This window comes from Myzus persicae, unplaced genomic scaffold (assembly GCF_001856785.1).
Source record: "Myzus persicae strain clone G006 unplaced genomic scaffold, MPER_G0061.0, whole genome shotgun sequence".
NCBI classification, from domain to species: domain Eukaryota; kingdom Metazoa; phylum Arthropoda; class Insecta; order Hemiptera; family Aphididae; genus Myzus; species Myzus persicae.
The window spans coordinates 598,504-618,059 of NW_019100582.1; the positions used below are offsets into that span (position 1 = coordinate 598,504).

General features: G+C 29.3%; 1 protein-coding gene across 1 annotated transcript; it reads right to left on the reverse strand.

Moving 5' to 3' along the window:
* Nucleotides 1–4,891: 4,891 nt before the first annotated feature.
* Nucleotides 4,892–18,293, reverse strand: LOC111034927 (integrin alpha-PS1). The gene is made up of 19 exons (XM_022316375.1): nucleotides 17,669–18,293; nucleotides 16,629–16,756; nucleotides 15,956–15,982; nucleotides 10,015–10,118; nucleotides 9,447–9,574; nucleotides 9,138–9,352; nucleotides 8,847–9,057; nucleotides 8,525–8,662; nucleotides 8,321–8,462; nucleotides 7,963–8,222; nucleotides 7,655–7,889; nucleotides 7,351–7,591; nucleotides 7,060–7,208; nucleotides 6,758–6,999; nucleotides 6,457–6,686; nucleotides 6,109–6,380; nucleotides 5,951–6,045; nucleotides 5,706–5,832; nucleotides 4,892–5,402 (listed from the first exon to the last, which is right to left on the reverse strand). Exons 1-19 carry the CDS (start codon nucleotides 17,845–17,847, stop codon nucleotides 5,187–5,189), a joined length of 3,339 nt encoding a protein of 1,112 aa, XP_022172067.1. The 5' UTR covers nucleotides 17,848–18,293; the 3' UTR covers nucleotides 4,892–5,186.
* Between the last annotated feature and the right edge of the window lie 1,263 nt (nucleotides 18,294–19,556).

Consider the following 19,556-nt stretch of genomic DNA (forward strand, 5'->3'; position numbering starts at 1 on the left):
CAATTTTGTCTTTTTGATTTACGCTAGTCAACGTTATTTTCGCCGTAAGGTCCAAATGGGTTTTACCGCCGCAGTTTTTCTAACAAATCTAGATGTCTAGAATCGTCTAGTTTTATGAATTTATTTATAAATCGCTGAATATAATATGAAAATAATTATTACGACCATCTATATATTTTATTGACCCACACAAATGTGGTGGTATGCTTCCATGATCCATAGTTCCATGCATTATTTTTACATCAAAACCAGAGGTATCGAATATCGATACACTGTTTTATACTTTTATTCTTACATTATACAAATATGAAACAATTGCAGATGCATCTTCAATTAAAACGACATTAGATAATTAATATTTCAAATTGTACAGATTGTTAATGCCTATTAAAAGATAATTTAAATAAAAATAATTTTCAGTTTGGCGCCCCTTCCGTGCTGGCGCCCTAGGCAGTCGCAAAGGTCGCCCATAGCTTTCGCCGGCCCTGAATATAAGTTATATAATTACTAAACATACTTGACTAATTTATAAACGGTGCGTAGGTAACTATTAAATTTTATTATTTTTGAAAAAATCTAAACTATGGGGAAGACTTCAATGAGTTATGGTCGGAAATGACAAGTGTAGAGAATAATGAACTGAATGTCTTACATGTATAGGACACGGATTTCGATAATTTGCATATTTTTTCTGGAATGTTTGACATGATGCTCGCCGTGACACAAATGTGTTTAAAGTACAAACTCTGCTTAAAACAAACTTTTTAGGGCATGATTTATTTTTTAATTTAATTTTTAGCTTATTTCTAGCAGTACCTACGGTTGCGAAATAAAAAAAAAATATTGTATCTAGTACACATATCATTATACTAGAACAACATAAGGAAATAAAACAAACAAATTTATCTTGCTTTCAATACCATATTAATAAATAATAATAAAATAATAAAGACGATAGTTTATACCAATGAAATATGTCAATATGACAGTTATAACTTATAATATAATAATAATATTAATACCGGAAACATATTTTTTTGAATTATAATATATACTGTATAGTATACTAGATTTTTGTAAAACGGTTAATATCAAATGAGGAATAGTTTAAAATTATTCAGGGGCCTAAATTAAAATGAAAAATGACATTACAATATAATAACAATAAAAAATAAATAAATTTGGAAAAGTATTGTTTATTTATTTTGTAAAAACCTAACGCGCCATGTAGGTATGCCGACTTTTCTACATATACCTACGGTCCATTAATTTCATTATTTTGAAATTTCATCATCACTGAACTTATACTTTTTTCTTTTTCTTATATTTCCCGATGTCTATCATTTAAATGTTAACTACACATTTTTACATGAATTACATACACATGCTTGAAGACATCGACTAATTGAAATATATTAGGACCAAGGTATTAAAACATAATGCTATTCAGTTTGGATTGGAATGATTCACAAACATTAGTTGTACACATTGTGGAATTAGAAAATTCAACCCAAAAAGATAGTGGAAATAAACTGGTAGCCATCACGTAAGTTATCTGTATTGCCTAATTTAAGGTTTTTTATCTCCTGATGGTAACAGTATAATAATTATCGACGACGATGGACGATCGAAACGGTACGTCACGTTGGTATCAATATAATAGATAGCTGCTGTTAGGCAAAAACTTATTTTGTTATTCTTTTGTTATTAACTGTAAAATTATCCTTCATAATTTTACCATATAAAAATATTTTTTCTTATTAGTAGATACAACACCTATTTACCAAGCAAATGGTTAATTATCACTGTCGTATATCGTCATTCGTCGTCGATGATCGATGACGGCATAAATATCCAAATAGGTAGTTAAATATAGCTCTAAATGTATAGGTCTCTGTATAAAGTGTGTTCAGTGTTGGTGATGCAACTTTCACTAAAAAAAGGAATTTACAGGAATAGGTAACCAGAATTTTGATTTTTGAAGAAATAGTGTTTTTGAAATGCAATAAGCAAATTGTTTATCAAAACAAATTATTTCACAACTAAATGGATTTTTTTTTTTTGTATTTGAATATTATTTCAAATCTTATTATTAAAATATAATGAGTATGACTAAAATACTTCACTAAAAATTGTACTAGGGTGGAATTTTAAATTTATTTGAGTAATTACTTTTTAAAAATATATTTTACAACACTAAACTTTAATACAGAAGTAATTTGACTGCTGTAACGGATCTTTACACAATTATTGGTAGCTTAATCGTTACTACAATTAATCGTGTTTTTGTTAATTTTATAAAATAATCGGCTAAATTGATTGTTCAGAAACAATTTCGATTAATCCAAATAATCGATCGCCTCTACTCTCTAGGCATTCGCTCACTCCCTCGCCGTTGCTTGACAACGTTCCTCGCCCCGACCGCCAGAGGTTATCGCTGTGGTGTCGTCGAATACAACTCTACAATAATCAACTACCGTAAACCAGTAAGTATGGACAGTGTTGGGTATTTTCCGGCGTCGTAGTTATAAGTGAGTGTTACAAGAGTCTTCGCATACATTTGCAACGATCTTAATACGATTAAATCAAGGGTCATTCGAATTTAAGTAAAGAATAATGAGTAATGACTATTGTTTATCCAGTGTTCGATGGGTGCCAGTGACGACGTACCTGTTTTGCCTATCTCAAATGCCGTGCGGTCGAAATTATTGACTTATTCTGAGTTGGATTGCAAGGTATAAATTCATTAAAGCCCGCTTTTTCATATTATATGTATGAATATATTTTTTGAATATTTAAAATGCAATGCTGTCATGAAAATACTACATAAGAACTATTACGTACCTACTCATGTACATTTTTATGTTTAGCTTTATTTATTTATATACTTGTAACATTAATATAAATTTAGTTTGATTTACATAATTGAATAACTATCTGTAGGTTTATTAATTAATTATACTTAATTAAATTAGTATTGGAACAAATATTTATTAAATGGTAAATTGTAATGTTATCACTATCGCAAGTGTTCCTATCTGTATGCATGGTTATGATTTTATGAATTATGAGTCTCAATAGGTACTTGGTCAAATTAAATACAATATATTAGGTATGTTAAATATCTACATATAATATGATATAATCTGTACTCAAATATTTCTTTTCACGGAGTTAAATAATATATCAAATACCTATGTATTCTAAATACTTTTCAAAATAAGTATCTGTATCTGTACTTGTATGTACATACTACAATATTGTATCTGTTCTGGTCACATTTGGTCATATATAATGCTAAGATATTCATTGATTATGTATATTTAGGAACTGGTTTTCTATATCTCAGCGCGGACATGTGAGAACATTATAGCCCTACCACTAATATATTTTTTTTTAAATGCATAGTAATCTATTAATATTAAATTAAAGTTCCTAGCATTTACATCGGCTGGGCACTTTTATGTACAAATCTTTTTAATTAATTTTTATAGGTAATACATGAAATAATAATAAAACGATAAATCAAATAACAATTAAAGACAAACAATAACGTACTGAGGGCCACAGTTATTGTTATACCATTTAATGTTTTGGTAAGGTGGGAAAAATAAGAGCTAAAAAAAAATTTTTTTATATAAGCGATAAAATCACAGATACATGACTAATTTATCATCAAATTGAAATAGAGCATCGAGTTTTTATGTTAGAAGATTTTAAAACATATAACTTATAACATTGTTCATACGAACTTAGTACAATACTTACTTCACATTAGCTATACCAAAAATGCATTTAACAAAGCAATTACAAATAAAGAGATTTTATGCTTTTTATTTAATGAGCAAATTTATAAATATTTAAAAGTAATGGCCAGTAATTAGTAATTACATTTTAGAGATACACATTGACTCTAGTACATATCCTTTAGAAATTCGGGCTGTAATTCCTGATGAGGATATTATACAAACTAAAAAATATGGAACTGAATCATTGTGGCTTGTAAAAAACTAATTTTATGTCGTTCATTGTTCAGTTTATATGGTTATAGTAATTAATGTCCTAAGTGCTATAATTACAAAGTGAAAATATATTTATTTATGAATTTTTCTCTTTCAAACTCAAAATAAGTATGCATAAAGACATCTCATGAAGGCCAGCATAAAAAGGTTGATTTATAGTGTAAATTACATACCTTTAAAATGAAATACAATTTTTGACACATATTATTAGAATAAATGTTAGGTTCTTGAGTTTTATAAAAAAATATATTCACTATAGTTATCCATTTATAAAATAATATAACCTCTGTAACCAAGATGATATAGAATTGCATTATTTTTCATTAGCTTCCAATATTACATTACATTATAGTATAAAGGTACAATCTCTGACCTCAAAATATGTCTTACATCTAATCCCATAACTTCAAGTAAAAAAACAGAGCAAAGCAACATTTTCTTTCTGACACCCTAACAGATTGCACATTCAGCATTGAAAGCTCAAGAATCCATGGAGTCATAAAAGTAAGGTAAAAACCTACACCCTCAACATCATTACAACATATGGTGTACCTCATACCACACCAATACATGATTCTCACAATTTATTAGCAAGGCTGCTAATAATGTCTTATTAATATTTTCAATACACTATATTTTATTCTCATTCAAGCTTGATGAAAAGTTCACATACAAAGAGTGTTTACGTCAAAACAATTTACAGAACTGTCATAGAATCTTTCAACTCCAAACAGCTCAAAGACATCGGAAACACCATAACTGCCACAGTGTAACTGTGAAAATAATCATAAAATTATTGTTTGGAAAAAATTATAAAACTGTTGCTAAAGAAAAAAAAGGCTTAAGTTGTATAATAAATATAATAAAAATAATTTCGACAAGCTGAAGTTTGTTATTCGCAGCGAAATGTTCAGGAAGACGAAAATTATGATAAATATACAACAATCATTTAAAATATTACATAATATGGCAATAATTTACAAGAACGGTAAATAAGTAATGTAAAAAATAATATATGCAAAAAAAAATTATAATAATTTATCTATAAGTACCATTTGTCTTAGTCTAAGTATTTCGTATAAAAGTCTTATGAAAATACAAAAAAAATTTGTAAAAAAAAATGTATGATAAATACTTTATCGCAAGTTGTTTCAAAATTATTAACTAATAGTCATAGTAATTATCATCTACCCTGTGTTTTTCGATGTTACCACTAAGAGTGGGATCAGGTCTTCTCCTCTTGAAAAAACCTAATTTCCATAATAGCAATGTCAACAAGATTAACAACAAAAGTCCCACCAATATAGCTAGAATAATTATCCACCACGGAATTGGTTCGTTTTCTTGTTGCAATAAATCCACTTTAGCAGTAGTCTCCACCTATAAAACCATATTAATTGTATAAGAACAAGCATTTGAATAAGGTACATAATCATATTATTTAATTTTGACAAACATTAATTTAAATATTTCAATGTCTAATTATTATTTTATATTAGTTTAATGAATAATGAAAAGTAAAAGTTTTAAATAGTTCATATAAATCCCTCCATATATTGTATCTAAATTATTTAATTTGACAATATTTTAAAATCATGTTTACATTTTATGGTTTTTCGTTAACAATCATACACCTCTAAACTAGGTGTAATATTATGAATACAAATAATATAAATAACTTACTTCAAACTCATCGTCTGAGCGATTTTGCTGCAATGATAATTCAGGGGGTATATGAATTTTTGCTCTCGATACAATTTGAACAGAATCCACCTTGGGAAACAGTTCTAGTAGTGTAGAATTCCACAGTCTGAAAAAAAATTGAATTAACGAAAATTATTAAATGCTTCATTCACATTCAGTGAGATGTCAATAACTATAGTGGATACAGTATGCATACCCTCTACAAAATCATAGCAATGACTTACCTAGCTTTAATAAATATTGTTGCCTCTTGATTTTTTTGTAAGTTGTTTATAAGACAATGAAACTTGAAGCACTTGGCGTTTCCCACCAGACAGTTCTATAAATTATACAATTTTGGTAAAATCAAAAAAACCATGTGTAAAATGTTAATATTGCTCACCATTTTGACTACTTCTATATGCTTTCCATTATCTTTAACATATGTTTCTGCACCAACAACATAATTTTGTTCCCTACGTACTCTGTTCTGATAATAACCAGAACTACTATTTTTTATCATGCTGGTTGTTGATTTCGACATCATGTGATTGTTCAAAGCAATGTTTTCAGTACTGATACTATCAAGGGGCATCTCTTGAACTCCTGGGCGCACTGGTAAGCCTAATGGATTGACTTGTCCTTGAGACATAAAACACTCTCCACCACTTATTGCTGAACAAGTATGAAAGAGTACATTTTTTTTATTAAAAAGTTGTATTCCAGTATTTTTCTTTGTCTTGGCACATACCTTCAACATATGGTTTTTCATCCAGGTACAGCAACCATTTTCTTGGAGTAAAGTGACTGGCTACCTGATAGGGCCATTCAATGTTTACTACCAAGTTGGACACCTTCCAAGGACCGGAATTAAACACTTGATAAGTGTGCAATACTCTGGAACCGACTTCATCGCGATACTTGACAGACAAATCGTCTTTCACTTGACCACCATAGAACACTTGTTCTGGACGGGCTAACCTAAAATAAATTATTATAATAACAACATAATTCTAAAATACCTCATTTCAAGATTTTAGTTGTGCACAAACCCCTTTAATGATAATTCAGCTTGTTTGATGATATTAGCACGTAAAATTAAAGGACTTTGAGGTTCATCTTCGTGGGATGTAGAGTTAGAAAACACAATAAACTCCAATTGATTTTCGGAATCATTCAGTTCTTTTGGATCAAAGCGCAATTGAATATTAGAAATCGCAGATTTTTTAAACGGATTTCCAAGAGCACAAACCACTAATGTCTTGTTGAATGGATTACAATCTACTTGCTTCGTCTAAAAATATAAATAATTAATTTTCAACTATAAGAAATAGTTTTTGATTATTGAACTTACGTCTTCTAATTTCACAGTGCCTATGTAATTAAATGAATAAGGGTGAACAACAAACATTCTACTTTCGTATGCAGACTCTCCCTGGTTATATGCAGTTGTATTTAAAAGTATTTCAACATGCTGTCCTATTACTAATTCATATTTATCATCTGAAAATAAATCAAAATAAAATATATTTGATCACAAATAAGTAAGAACATTTTGGTGAAATAATAAATCAATAGGATAAAAATAAAAACATTGGATTAAGTTATTAAAATGTCACAATATTCAAAACACAATAGTCAATACCTGATGTTCTAGGTAACAACAATTCAGCATTCACATGTACTCTACTTTCACATCTATCATTATTTCCACAGTCCTTATGGAATGTGGCAAAAAATGTTTTTTCTGCTTGGTTTTGATTCAATACTGGTAAATCAGCTAATGAAGGCACTGGATCGCCAGGTCTTAGAACAGGAACATCATTTTGTACCAATGAATATGAAATATGCATAGCAATTGGAGACTGAATATCCATTGTGTTCTCCTATGGCAGGACAATAGTATAAACAAATGACTTGGATTGATGAAAATTATTTGCAATAATTACCTTTATGTAAGCTGTGTGTTGTTGGCACGTTTCTTTTTTGTTGTGGTCCACAGAGACAATATTTTCAATTGTTTGTGACTTCATCGTATGATCTGGTCCAAACCAAACTCTAGAAAACTTACGACCTTCTTGAAACGTTTCAGCTTCTAATCTATAACGCAGCTGAATGCCCCATTCTCCATCAGATCTAGCTTTGATCACAGATTCCAACGTACAACATGTTTCGAATGTAAAACTGTACAAATTAGGAAAATACTATTAGTTAAATCCTATATAATAAAGCTCTTTCAAAAATTATGCTATTTTACCAAGTAACTGAAGATGTTATGTTGGCTGAACAACCCGTTTTAGTAGGATCGATGTTCCGAAGTTTTTCTGGAGGCCGAACTTCAATTGTTATGTCTACGATTGGTCGAGCTCTAATCAATATTGCCATATCGCTCTCATAAGCACCAGATATTAAATCCGGATAGCCATTTTGATCTAAATCCACTCCATTACCACTTAATGAATATCCCAATGTTCGTATTTTAAGATTCTCTACCACTAAATCCTCTGCTCTAATTATCTAGGAATATATATACAAATAGGTTAAGAGCATATTCTTTTCAACTGTATGATATCAATTATACGTGTTAATAATTTAATAGAAAAAATTGAACTAACTTGTGAAGGTTCCACAATGATTCCAAGATCTGAACCTTGATAAATGTAAATAACTCCATTTCCTTCATACGGTGCACCAATCGCTATGTCGTCATACCCATCTTTGTTCAAATCCCCTAAATTGGTAATTGCAAATCCAAATCTAAAAATTTGAAGAACGATTGATACACATACTTAAGAACTGCTTAATATTTAAATTTAAACCTGGATTCTGGTTTCCCAACAAGTTTAATTGGTGGTTTGCAATTAAAACAATGATCTTTATTGTTCATATAAATATAAACAGCTCCACCAGTTTCTTTTGTGAAATAAAATGGTGCGCCAACTATTAAATCTGGTTCCCTGTATTAAGATACACAAATTCAAATTACTATTATTCCTTTGATTATATAAATACACCATAAATTACGCTATGAACGTAATCTTATAAAGAAATACTAAGACATGAATGACTATGTGCAGCTTTTAAAAAATGCCAAAAAAACAATTTAAACAAAATATATTTATAAATAAAGCTATTACATACTTGTCTCCATTGAGGTCAGCAGTTGCTAACTCATAACCAAAACTAGAAGCAAATTGTTCCCCACTAATAATAAGTCTTGCATCCATCAGATTTACAGAGGGTCTTAATTTAGTAAAAAGTACAACCTGACCTGTCCCATTAGCACGTGGGGCACCAGCCGCATAAGCCATATTAGGTTTTCCAAAGAAATAGTCAGCAGTAGTAGACATACCTAAGAAATTAAAAAGAATTGTTACAATGTATATTTTAACAAAAAAATAATATTCAAATGTTTCACAAAACAATAGTTACCTAAATAACTATGGCTATCGACAGGAGATACTTCATTATCTCGAACCGGACTGTAGTAGCAAGTTTTATCTCTGTGTAAGAAATCATCAGATACACTGACCATAAATACATTGCCTTTCCAATTATATGAACCAGGTGAGCCAATAACTACAGTATCATCGTTTAACAACATTCCACTAGTGCCAGCTTGACAATAACCAAATTGTGCTTGACCCCTAAATCACAATCATAAAAAATTAATATATTTATAATAAATGCACAATATTTTGATATTGTACTCAAATTATAATCATATTATAAGCAACATACTTTTCTGTCTCTCGACCTTTGCATGGTTCCCAACATTCAACAAAATCTAAGTTTTGTGTTAAAGTATAGCAAAGGCCTTGTCCCCATTGATATTCATCACCTCGATTTATGTATCTATGTGCACATACCTAAAATGATTTTTCATTCATTCAGACACATAATTTATTTAAAAATTATATTGTAAGACCAAAATAATAAATAGGCAACACCAAAATATTTTTGTGGAATGATTTTTTATTTAAATTGTGGGTTTTTCATAATGTCAATCAAATCTGTAATCAGAAATTTGTTATTATAGCCCACCTTAGAAAATCCCTTCTTCCTTTGGAATGAAACTGATAATCATTCTACAACTACATTTTGACGTACCCTTTACATTGGCATACCTAATATTAAAATTATTTCAAGTTAATGATAACGTTTTAGTGTAGAATACATTTTAATTTTTTGTTTAATAAAAAATTATTTTCTGAACAGTAAAATAGATAAGTTAATTTATTTGTTTGAATCTCATTGTGTAATTAATCATAAAGTGAAAATATGTTATATGAATATGTTTTAAAAATACCATGACTTTTCCACCACGCCCTTGACTTCGTACAATTACGCCCAACCATTGTCCATCTTTAATTTCGTCATTCTTGGGCGGAGAGAGTTTTGTAGAATCAATAGCTACAGAAAAGTATAGAGTTAAAATCATATTTACAGATACTCAAAATTACATTTTTGCTGGATTATTGAAGCGTATTATGTCTACTGTGTACAACAAACTGTATACACACACAATAATGATTTGGTTAATTCCTGTATGATGATTTCCATATTTATCTTCATTGTATGACAATATGGTGAACATATTACACCAAAAGAATATTTACACCCAATAGCTAAATCAAGTTTAATATACATAAAGACACCTTAAACATCCAATTAAACCCATTTCAAAAAAAAAAAAACCATGTTTATTACAAACTTGAATACCTTAAATGAAGTAAAACTATCATGCAATGAGGATATTCATGACTAGTTTTTAATGTACATTATTCTATCAAGCTATCTACATAAAAGTACAGTTTTAAAATACATAATAATATATAGTTAAACTTAATTTGTGTGGTAATGCTTTAAATAAAATATGTTCATAATTATTAAGTTAGTACATACTAACCAAGTATCTAAAAATTGTATTATGAATCTCTAAATAACTTAAAAGGATAACAAACAGTCGTTTATTTCAACCAAAATGTATTATCTTTTGTCAATCATGGCTACGAACCCAGTCATGCAATAATATACTTTTTTTAAATGATTGGAATTAGTTTTTATGTCTACTCGAGATCAATCTTTTTTAAATTTATTTTCACAACGCCTACCTATACATTATTAGAATTCCTATATCAAATGTAATTAGGATTTTATTCTTCGGAGTCAAAATTGAAACACTGATCGATTTCAAGTAGATCCTAGGAGGAATGGAGGTGCTACATGGGGCGTTAAGTAATACAGCAATGATGAAGAAATTATAAGAACAAAAATATAAAATGGGTAAATTTATAATCTATACAATGTTATATAATATATTAATATATAACAATAAGTACTTTTTATGAAAATAGTTATCGTTTAATTATTTTGCGCTGTTATAGAGTGTCGACTACAATACAATTAAAAGTTTTATCGCATTCTTGGGCCTATAGGTAGGATTGATACTATGCGCACGCTTACACAACAAGAATTTGGAAAATTGCCTATATTGAACTCCTTAAATACGGTGGGTTTTGTATCCCTTTAATATAAAAGCAATACGCTTCAAGTAATATAAATAGAAAGTATTTAAATAAAGACTGAAATGTTTTGAAACAGTATCAATTTTCTTAAACTAAATGTTTAGTGTTTTATCAGTCTCGCGTACTTACGAGGTGACATAACTAACAGTATAGAGAAGTAAATAAATATACAATTTAGTCGTGCTAACTAGATTATCCAATGAGTCATAGCTGTTTCTTATAATTTATGATTATGAATATCTCAGTCTCTTGGCATGTCATATTATGACTAAATGTGACCAGTATATAGGGATATAAAATTTACACCAGTAGAACATAAAAATAAATTAAATACCAGTGATCACATAAATTAATAAAACAAAAAAACACTTAAAGCCCGGAAGCTTGTGCATCACAATAGTTTGCGTACTGCGTACGTGGATGTGATAAGTTCACTAAACCACAATAAAATAAATATCTATTTTTAACGGCCGAAATACCAATAAGAAAAACAAATTATTATGTACGCATAAATCTAAAGAAAATACTTTAGATTAAAAACAACCGAAAAATGCTAATAAACACTTATAAACAATATATTTCTGAAGGTCTTCCATCTAGTGATTATTGGTCTAAAAAAACAGACATAACACTAATAGTATAAAATAGTGTAGCTTCGCAAGAATGTCGAATTTCAAATTGTTTTAGTTTTAATATGAAGCAAATCTTTTAGACGTATGATTTTTTTTTGTCGCGAAATATTATCGAGCACAATATACCTACAAGTTACAACACGATTTAAAATTTGGATGCAGCTCTACTGACTACTTCTCACTCACAATTATCAAATGAAAAAAGTCATCAGTTGAATGTGGATTTATAATTTATCTGCGTTAAAAATAAACCAAATATGCGTGAAAAATTCCATTTTCTGAATATTTAATGACATTTCTGAGCTTTTGAACAGTTTCAATGTATATGAAATAAAGAGAAATCAATTATTAAAATCCGAAATGTATTAGGAATCTGAGATCAAAATCGATATTTTCTATATTTATATATTACTTCACCGATCATTAATCATAGGTCATATTTGTGAAATCCGTTTATATCTACGAGTATGCCAATTAATTTATTTCAATATTATAAGAAATTATAAAAAAAAACTGATATATTTTTTGTTTATATTTTATAATAGTAATTATTCCAAAAAAAAACTAAAAAAAAACACCGAAATATGCAAAATCTGCACTAGAAAAGTTTCATTGCTTAAATCGTTGTGCTATGAATCAAATTACGTGCTCACATAGCATATCATACGTTTAACTAGAATTAATATGAAAATGCATAAATCATAGACTCTATGTCTCTATTCATTAGGTTTAAAAATTGTTTATAAAATGGCGATGTAATTTTAATTTTTAAAATAATTTTAAATGCTGAAAAAACTTTGTAGTAACTTATAGTATATTAGTATCTTTTACATTTGTATAACATAAGACAAAAAAATGATCTAAAACTTGAATAATATTATAATATATTCAATATGCCTTGTTCAAATTTGAAAAATTCGATATATTATACCAAGTATTAACATAACATATTATTATAATTTATAAGTAATAAAATCTTTGATTCAAAATCAAAACGATTTAAAATATTATAGCTTTACACACCCTGAAATCAACTAAAAACAGTTTTGAACTATAAAACGCGTGCGTTGTGTATTTATATACTACGACAACACGTATTCGTTGTCTCTGCCGACTGTCTTTCACTCAGATAGGTACACAAGCTAATAAATAAATTTATGCTCCGAATTCCCAAATAGTTTATTGGTTTTATTTTTATTAATTAATAATTTATGTGCTTACTATCAAATGTAACGAATAAAACATGATCTCTCGTCAGATATTTTCCATATTTTTATTTTAAAGCAAGTTTTAAGTTTTTGTGTGTTCTTATATTCTATTTACTTACAAACTTACTTCAAAATTAAAATACTTAAGAAATCCTACTAGAGATGTCGGATTATGTACTATGTTATCATCTTTAAGTTTCGTTATAAAAAATTTACTTTAATATTAAAAACAATACAGTTGTACCAGGGTTGAGAAATTCACATATTTTAGTATGTAATATAAATATAATATAATGTATTTTTAAATTGTACTAGTTATGCGAGTGTAAATACGCTGAGACAACTAATACGTGTGTGCTGTTTAGTATACCTACTCTTAAAAAAATGATTATGCAAAAAACTTTATTGTTTATAAAGCACAGCGATACGTACCTACTTGGTAGTTATTAGTATAATAGGTTTTCTGTATTATTAAATAATGAGTAACAAAAATACTAAAAATAGATTAACTTAACAGTAAGACTTTCAACCGTTGTTTTAAACATTTATATCACGTCCTAAAATAAAAATACATTTTCACGATTTATGCATTATAAATTCTTAAGTAAACATGCACGATGCTTACCGCCTATCAGCGGAAACTGTACAAGCAAACATTTCTTTACAATAAATGAAATGCAGCCTCGTCAGTATTAAACGATTGAAGGTCAAACACCGACATAATATTGGTAACGTGCATACAAATATTGATCGTATCGTCAAATAAAAAATAATCACAAAATATGTGTACGTGCATTTCACATGCTATTCAAAAACACGTATTATGCTTTTATTGCTATTAATTACTATGTAATTATTATATACAAATGACTGTTAAGCCATGTCGCTAAAATTGAATTCAATGCACATGATATCATACATTCATGAACGTTTTTTTTTCAAAGCATTTAAACATAATTTTCATGCCATATGTGCATCATAATCATGCAAAAAAATTTATTTATTATAGCCATAACATTATAATTTAATGAAGTCTTGTTCCAATATTAAATTATATTTGATACTAAATTAATATACCTACAAGAAGTTATTACACTTAGTAAATTAAACTAAATTAAAATTAATGTTAAAAATGTATAAATAAAATAAAGCTAAAAATAAAAATGTTAACATTAAAACGTAATTACTAATTATTCGCTAATGATAAGTCTAGAAATATCAAAACATTATAATCACAAATTATGACCCAAAAATCTTTAAATATGCAAAAACATGAACAAGAATGATAAATATTTAATGGTACGTAACATTTTGTATGTATTATGTTCATTGTACCCACCAACTTACTTGGTAGGTATATAAAACTGAACAACAAGAAAAAAATATACAAATGCATACAAATGTAGGTCCTAGCTATCAACAATCTTAAGCTTAAACTTTTTTTAAAAAGTTTTTACATTTTTTTTAAAATATACACCAGTATTGAAAATAAATAAAATAATTAAAAATGTATAGCATAACTCATTTTACATTTGAACCCGTTATAACTTGAAATGCTTCTTAATAAATAAAGTCCTGTAGTATAATAAATATAATATTTTATAAGCTGTGAGTGCAGCAACTAGTCGGATTACTGAGGAAACCCTCAATTTGGGACATGCAGTTATAAAGGGCAGATTGGTATGGTTATAATTACAGTATATAACATATACATATTGTGACCAACTGAATTAGTTTAGTAACCAATGTATTTGTACCTCCCAAAGCAACGATTTCAAAATTATAATTTTTGACTTGTCGACATAAAATATACTGGCAGCCAAACTGATAAATACCCACCTAATTGCAGCATTGTTTCTAGACCAACTTGTTTTTGAAAAGTATTCTGCTTCGAATAATGAAACTAAAAATATTGATTGCTATTTAAATATTATAAGTTGTTTTACAACTGTTAAAGTAATAATAAGATAAGAACACTGGCCAGCATAAATAAAACAGAACAATTTCAAAATAATGTAATGCTTTTTGAAAAAATAATTGTTCAATTTTTAAAAAAAATCATACTGTATACAAAAGGATAAGTTATATCACATTTATAATGGGACTCAAAAAAATATTTTTTATTGTTTTTGACTGGTGATATAAATTATAAAATACAATATTTATAAACATAAAAAATCGAATTATGTAATGATTCTACAAAAAACCAAATTAATACATAACTGAATAAGTATGATCAATGTGTAAAGATATTCATGCATATGATACTAATAAAAATACAATTAATTAAATTTGAACTAGCTATAATATAAAATTCATTAAGAGATAGAACAACTTTTTAACTACCTATCAATAACTACAGTCAATAGATTATTTGACACATAGAAAATAGTATCTTACCTAACCTAACCAAACATTTATATTTAGTAGGTAGTTTGAGTATTTAAATGTTCATGGAAATATACTGAAAATATTATAAGCTTACTGTGTTTAGTGACAACATTTGTTTATATGAAACCTAACAATATTGAATGCTTGCAAAAGTTAATTAAATAATAAATATAAATTTTAAGCTTAGTATTACACATAACAGTGCAGTTAACTATTTCATACATAAACTTTGAGTCATGCGTTTATCAAACGTATATTCTAAAATATGATCAGACCATACTAATGTAATGGATTTAAAACTCCAACTAAATTAAGCAGTATTTACATGGCAGCAATGCTTGTTATATAACAATCAAAAATAAAATATTCATATATATAATATGAAATAGGCTTAAATAAATGATGTTATGATGCAACACATAACATATTAAAATGCAAATTGCAATAAACAAACCATGAACAAACACAAAAGTTACCATAATTTCACTTACAGGGGTCATAAAGTCCATTATTTGGGTCTGTTTTAAAAAAGAAAACAAAAATCATTATTATCAACTTCAACAATTGTTTAACCTAATAACCTCAATTTTCATGAGATGTTTTTAAAGTTTACAAATTCACAATTATATAATAACATGGGTATATAAGATGTAACTAACAGTATAAATAAAATAACAAAGATAATTAGTATTCTATATAAGTTATAAACCTAAATTTGTATTTTTATACCACAGTCTATACAAAATAATTTATAATAATAAAATATATAAATATAATAATTACTAAAAGTTAATTATGACCTACTTAATGTAAAGGAAAAAAACTAAGAAGTCACTCAATAACAACATTTTTACAATGATTAGGATTGCCTTCAATTATTAGTGGGTTCAAAAATGAATAATGTCCTAACAATGCATCAGTAGGATTATTGAATTAATTTATATTTTACTTATAAGGATAACTTCTCTAGATTTGGCATAGCATTTCACTTAAATATCCCAATTCCAGAGTAAGATTTGGTATGAGCATAATTTTGTCATTTCTGACATTGTACGATGAGGCATTTTTTGTAGGGCTCTTTCTTTATCTTTGATATATCTAATTTTAATATAGTTCACTTAACTATATAAATATCCTTCAAAATATACAAAAATGTGTACTTACTTCGCTTTCCATCAGTAACAACCTGTATGCAATCATCATGATATGATGTCAATGGACATTTATATAAAGCACCAGACTGGTTAGTTTTCGGTTGTAGATTTTTACCTATTGGAGCACCGACCAAAATCCTAAGAAACAAAAAATATGTTGGTTAATTTTTAATAGGTATTTTAGTGATAAAAATCTAAAGCAAAAATTGTATAAACGACCATTGATTTGCTTTATTAGTAGTTTACTGTGAAAAAGGTAAATATATACTTAAAAATGTAAATTTAAAAATCCATATAAGCAGAGGGGTGCAAAATGTTATCTAAATAATTATTGGAATAGGAAATGATTCAAAAGATTTTTTACAGTTCGAATGATTTGAAAATATGCTTATTCAAATAATTTTTTTAAATTATTATTTGAATAATTTGCGATCACAACATTATTTGAATAATTTTCAAACAAAATACGAATACAAAATATGTACTACCCATATAGTTGTAACTATACATCAACATTCAAGACGTTATTATTATACCTGGGTAGTAATAAATAATAATTGTCGAGTCTCAGAACTACAGTCTCAGCGTTGAGACTTTTAAGTGTTAGGTAGAATAACTTGGTTAACCTGTCTGTACTATTGATAGTAACTTTAATTATTCTGTTAAATATTAAATTAAATATATCTTTTTAATAATTTACTAATCAATTATTTATTTAACAATATACATTAGGTGCGGTGACCCACTAATTGTAACCTACTATAAAGCAGAGCGACATCCACTAACCCACTTTTTTAAATTATCAACCATATTTACTCAAATAAAATAACTGAAAATTATTCAAATAACTATGTTTGAAATTTAGTCGAATATTATTTATTTTTCAAATTATTTGATTAATCATAGTTGAAAATGTATAGACTTTTACATATAATAGGAACTTTCCAAACATTTAAGAACCGTGTTTTGTTCACACATTTGTTTGTAGATTGAATTCAGAATTAAATTTGTAAACAAAAATTAGGCATCAACAAGAGGAGGTGCACTAACCAACTGTTTTCGACTTGTAACTTGATCTCGTCGTACGACTGGTGTCCGGCTACGGAGTAGCCAAAGTACGATACTTCCAAGGAGCGTTTGACAATCGGCAGCCTTGTCTCCAGGTTGAATCCATGAGCCCGAAATGCAGAATCGCACAGCAACAGCAGCAGGCACAGTGACAACGACATTATCGAGGGCGCGTTTGGATGAAGAAAATCAACGGCTGTGGGCACGGTGGCAGTATCGGCTGGTGGGTCAGCAGCCCAACCACGACGATAGGGGTCCGCAGATCATGCTCCACGAAGAGGTCATCGTCGGATCAGAAGAGCGAAGTGGCGCCTCCCGGCCTATGTGTCCTGGTAATGTCGGCTAAGTCCTGTCGCGATGACGAACACGGCCCTACGATACCGAGATTATCGCCGGACGACTTCCCAGGGGAAGACCTGTCGACGGACCAATAAACGACAACCGATGACGGTGGACGTGAACAGGTCGGAAGATCGCCGAGTTAGAAGAGAATAAAATAGTAAAAAAAAAAAAAAACGATAACGATAAACGCGTTCGAGTACGCCGCGGTCGAGTGCGACAACGACAACCTGTGCGTGTCGTGTGGTGCGCGCGCCGTCGTCCGCTTATTATTGTTGTCGTGCCGCGGTTAGTGTGTACCCCGCGACCCGCCGACCATTCGTGCCGTACGTGGGCAGCGCCGGTCGTAAACAATGAGCCGCCGGGCGAGACGGCACTACAGCAGTTATCAGATTGTTTGTTCGGGCGGCGGGCCGTCCGATTGGCCCACTCCCTCGCCGCCGCTGCGCCGCCGCCCCAGGGGCCGAGTAACGTTGTCATGACGTCGTGTACAAGACATGTACAACGCTACTTACGTAACGACGACGATGCTTAAAATAATAAAATATATTATGCTTTAATGTTACAGAGTACAGCACTTCAATGTATTATAATATAATAATATAGAATTATGATTTATGGTTACGCGACGGTATCGCGTCCATACGACCATTGATATTAAACAAATTATTATTATGGATACGGTATTCCTATCTTCACTAAACTTTACAGCCAACACGACGGAGAGAGAAACCATGAATTTCACTCGCACGGAAGCTTTTGAGCGATAAAGAAACCAACAAGAGAGTAAACAGATGTAACATGCGTGTTACGGACTACGGTTAACATGTGGTGTCTCATTCCCTCAATGGTATCAGTTGTGTTGGCTAAGTCAACTTGGCTTACAGATTTGTACACACTATAGTACTATAGTCTATACGACGGTCTATACCACAGTTTCCCAGTCCTTTTTGTTATGGCGACTCACAAATATTTTATGTATATACCACTTTATAGTACCTATATAATATTTATCCGTGGTAGGTATTCTTTGTTGGATAAGCGACTCCCCGTCCTATAAAAAAAAAAATCAAGAGTACTTATGCCATAAATCATAGATACCTAATAATTTTTTATGAGCAATTTTATCATTTCATTTTAAATAATGTAATACCTACTACCTACAGAATACTGAATAATGAATAGGTACATACTTAAAAGTAGCACTATATTATTAATTATATAATTCTGTTGAAAATATGGATTATTTTAAAATTAAAATACTCAGATACGGATGCCTACTTGAAAATAAAAATAAAATACAAAATTATTAATGTACATATTAATATAATAATATAGCTAATTATTTAGTTCGTACACTCGTAGTCACTATAGAATGCCACATGCCCACATCCATAAGCAATATCCATAATATTGTAAACGGATACAATACCGTTGTTGCTGCCATGTGCATGTAGGGGCTATTAGTCGCTACGGATAATATTGTAATTTATTTGTATATGCCTACTGGGTGGCGGACGCTTGTACGCCA

Bases quoted from the DNA above. Each gene is read 5' to 3' on its own strand.
- LOC111034927 (XM_022316375.1), bottom strand. From the start codon at position 17,847: ATGTCGTTGTCACTGTGCCTGCTGCTGTTGCTGTGCGATTCTGCATTT. The intron at 9,058-9,137 runs GTAACTATTGTT...TTAATTTCTTAG, and splicing joins CGATAGCCATAGTTATTTAG to GTATGTCTACTACTGCTGAC. The intron at 6,046-6,108 runs GTGAGCAATATT...TATAATTTATAG, and splicing joins ATATAGAAGTAGTCAAAATG to AACTGTCTGGTGGGAAACGC.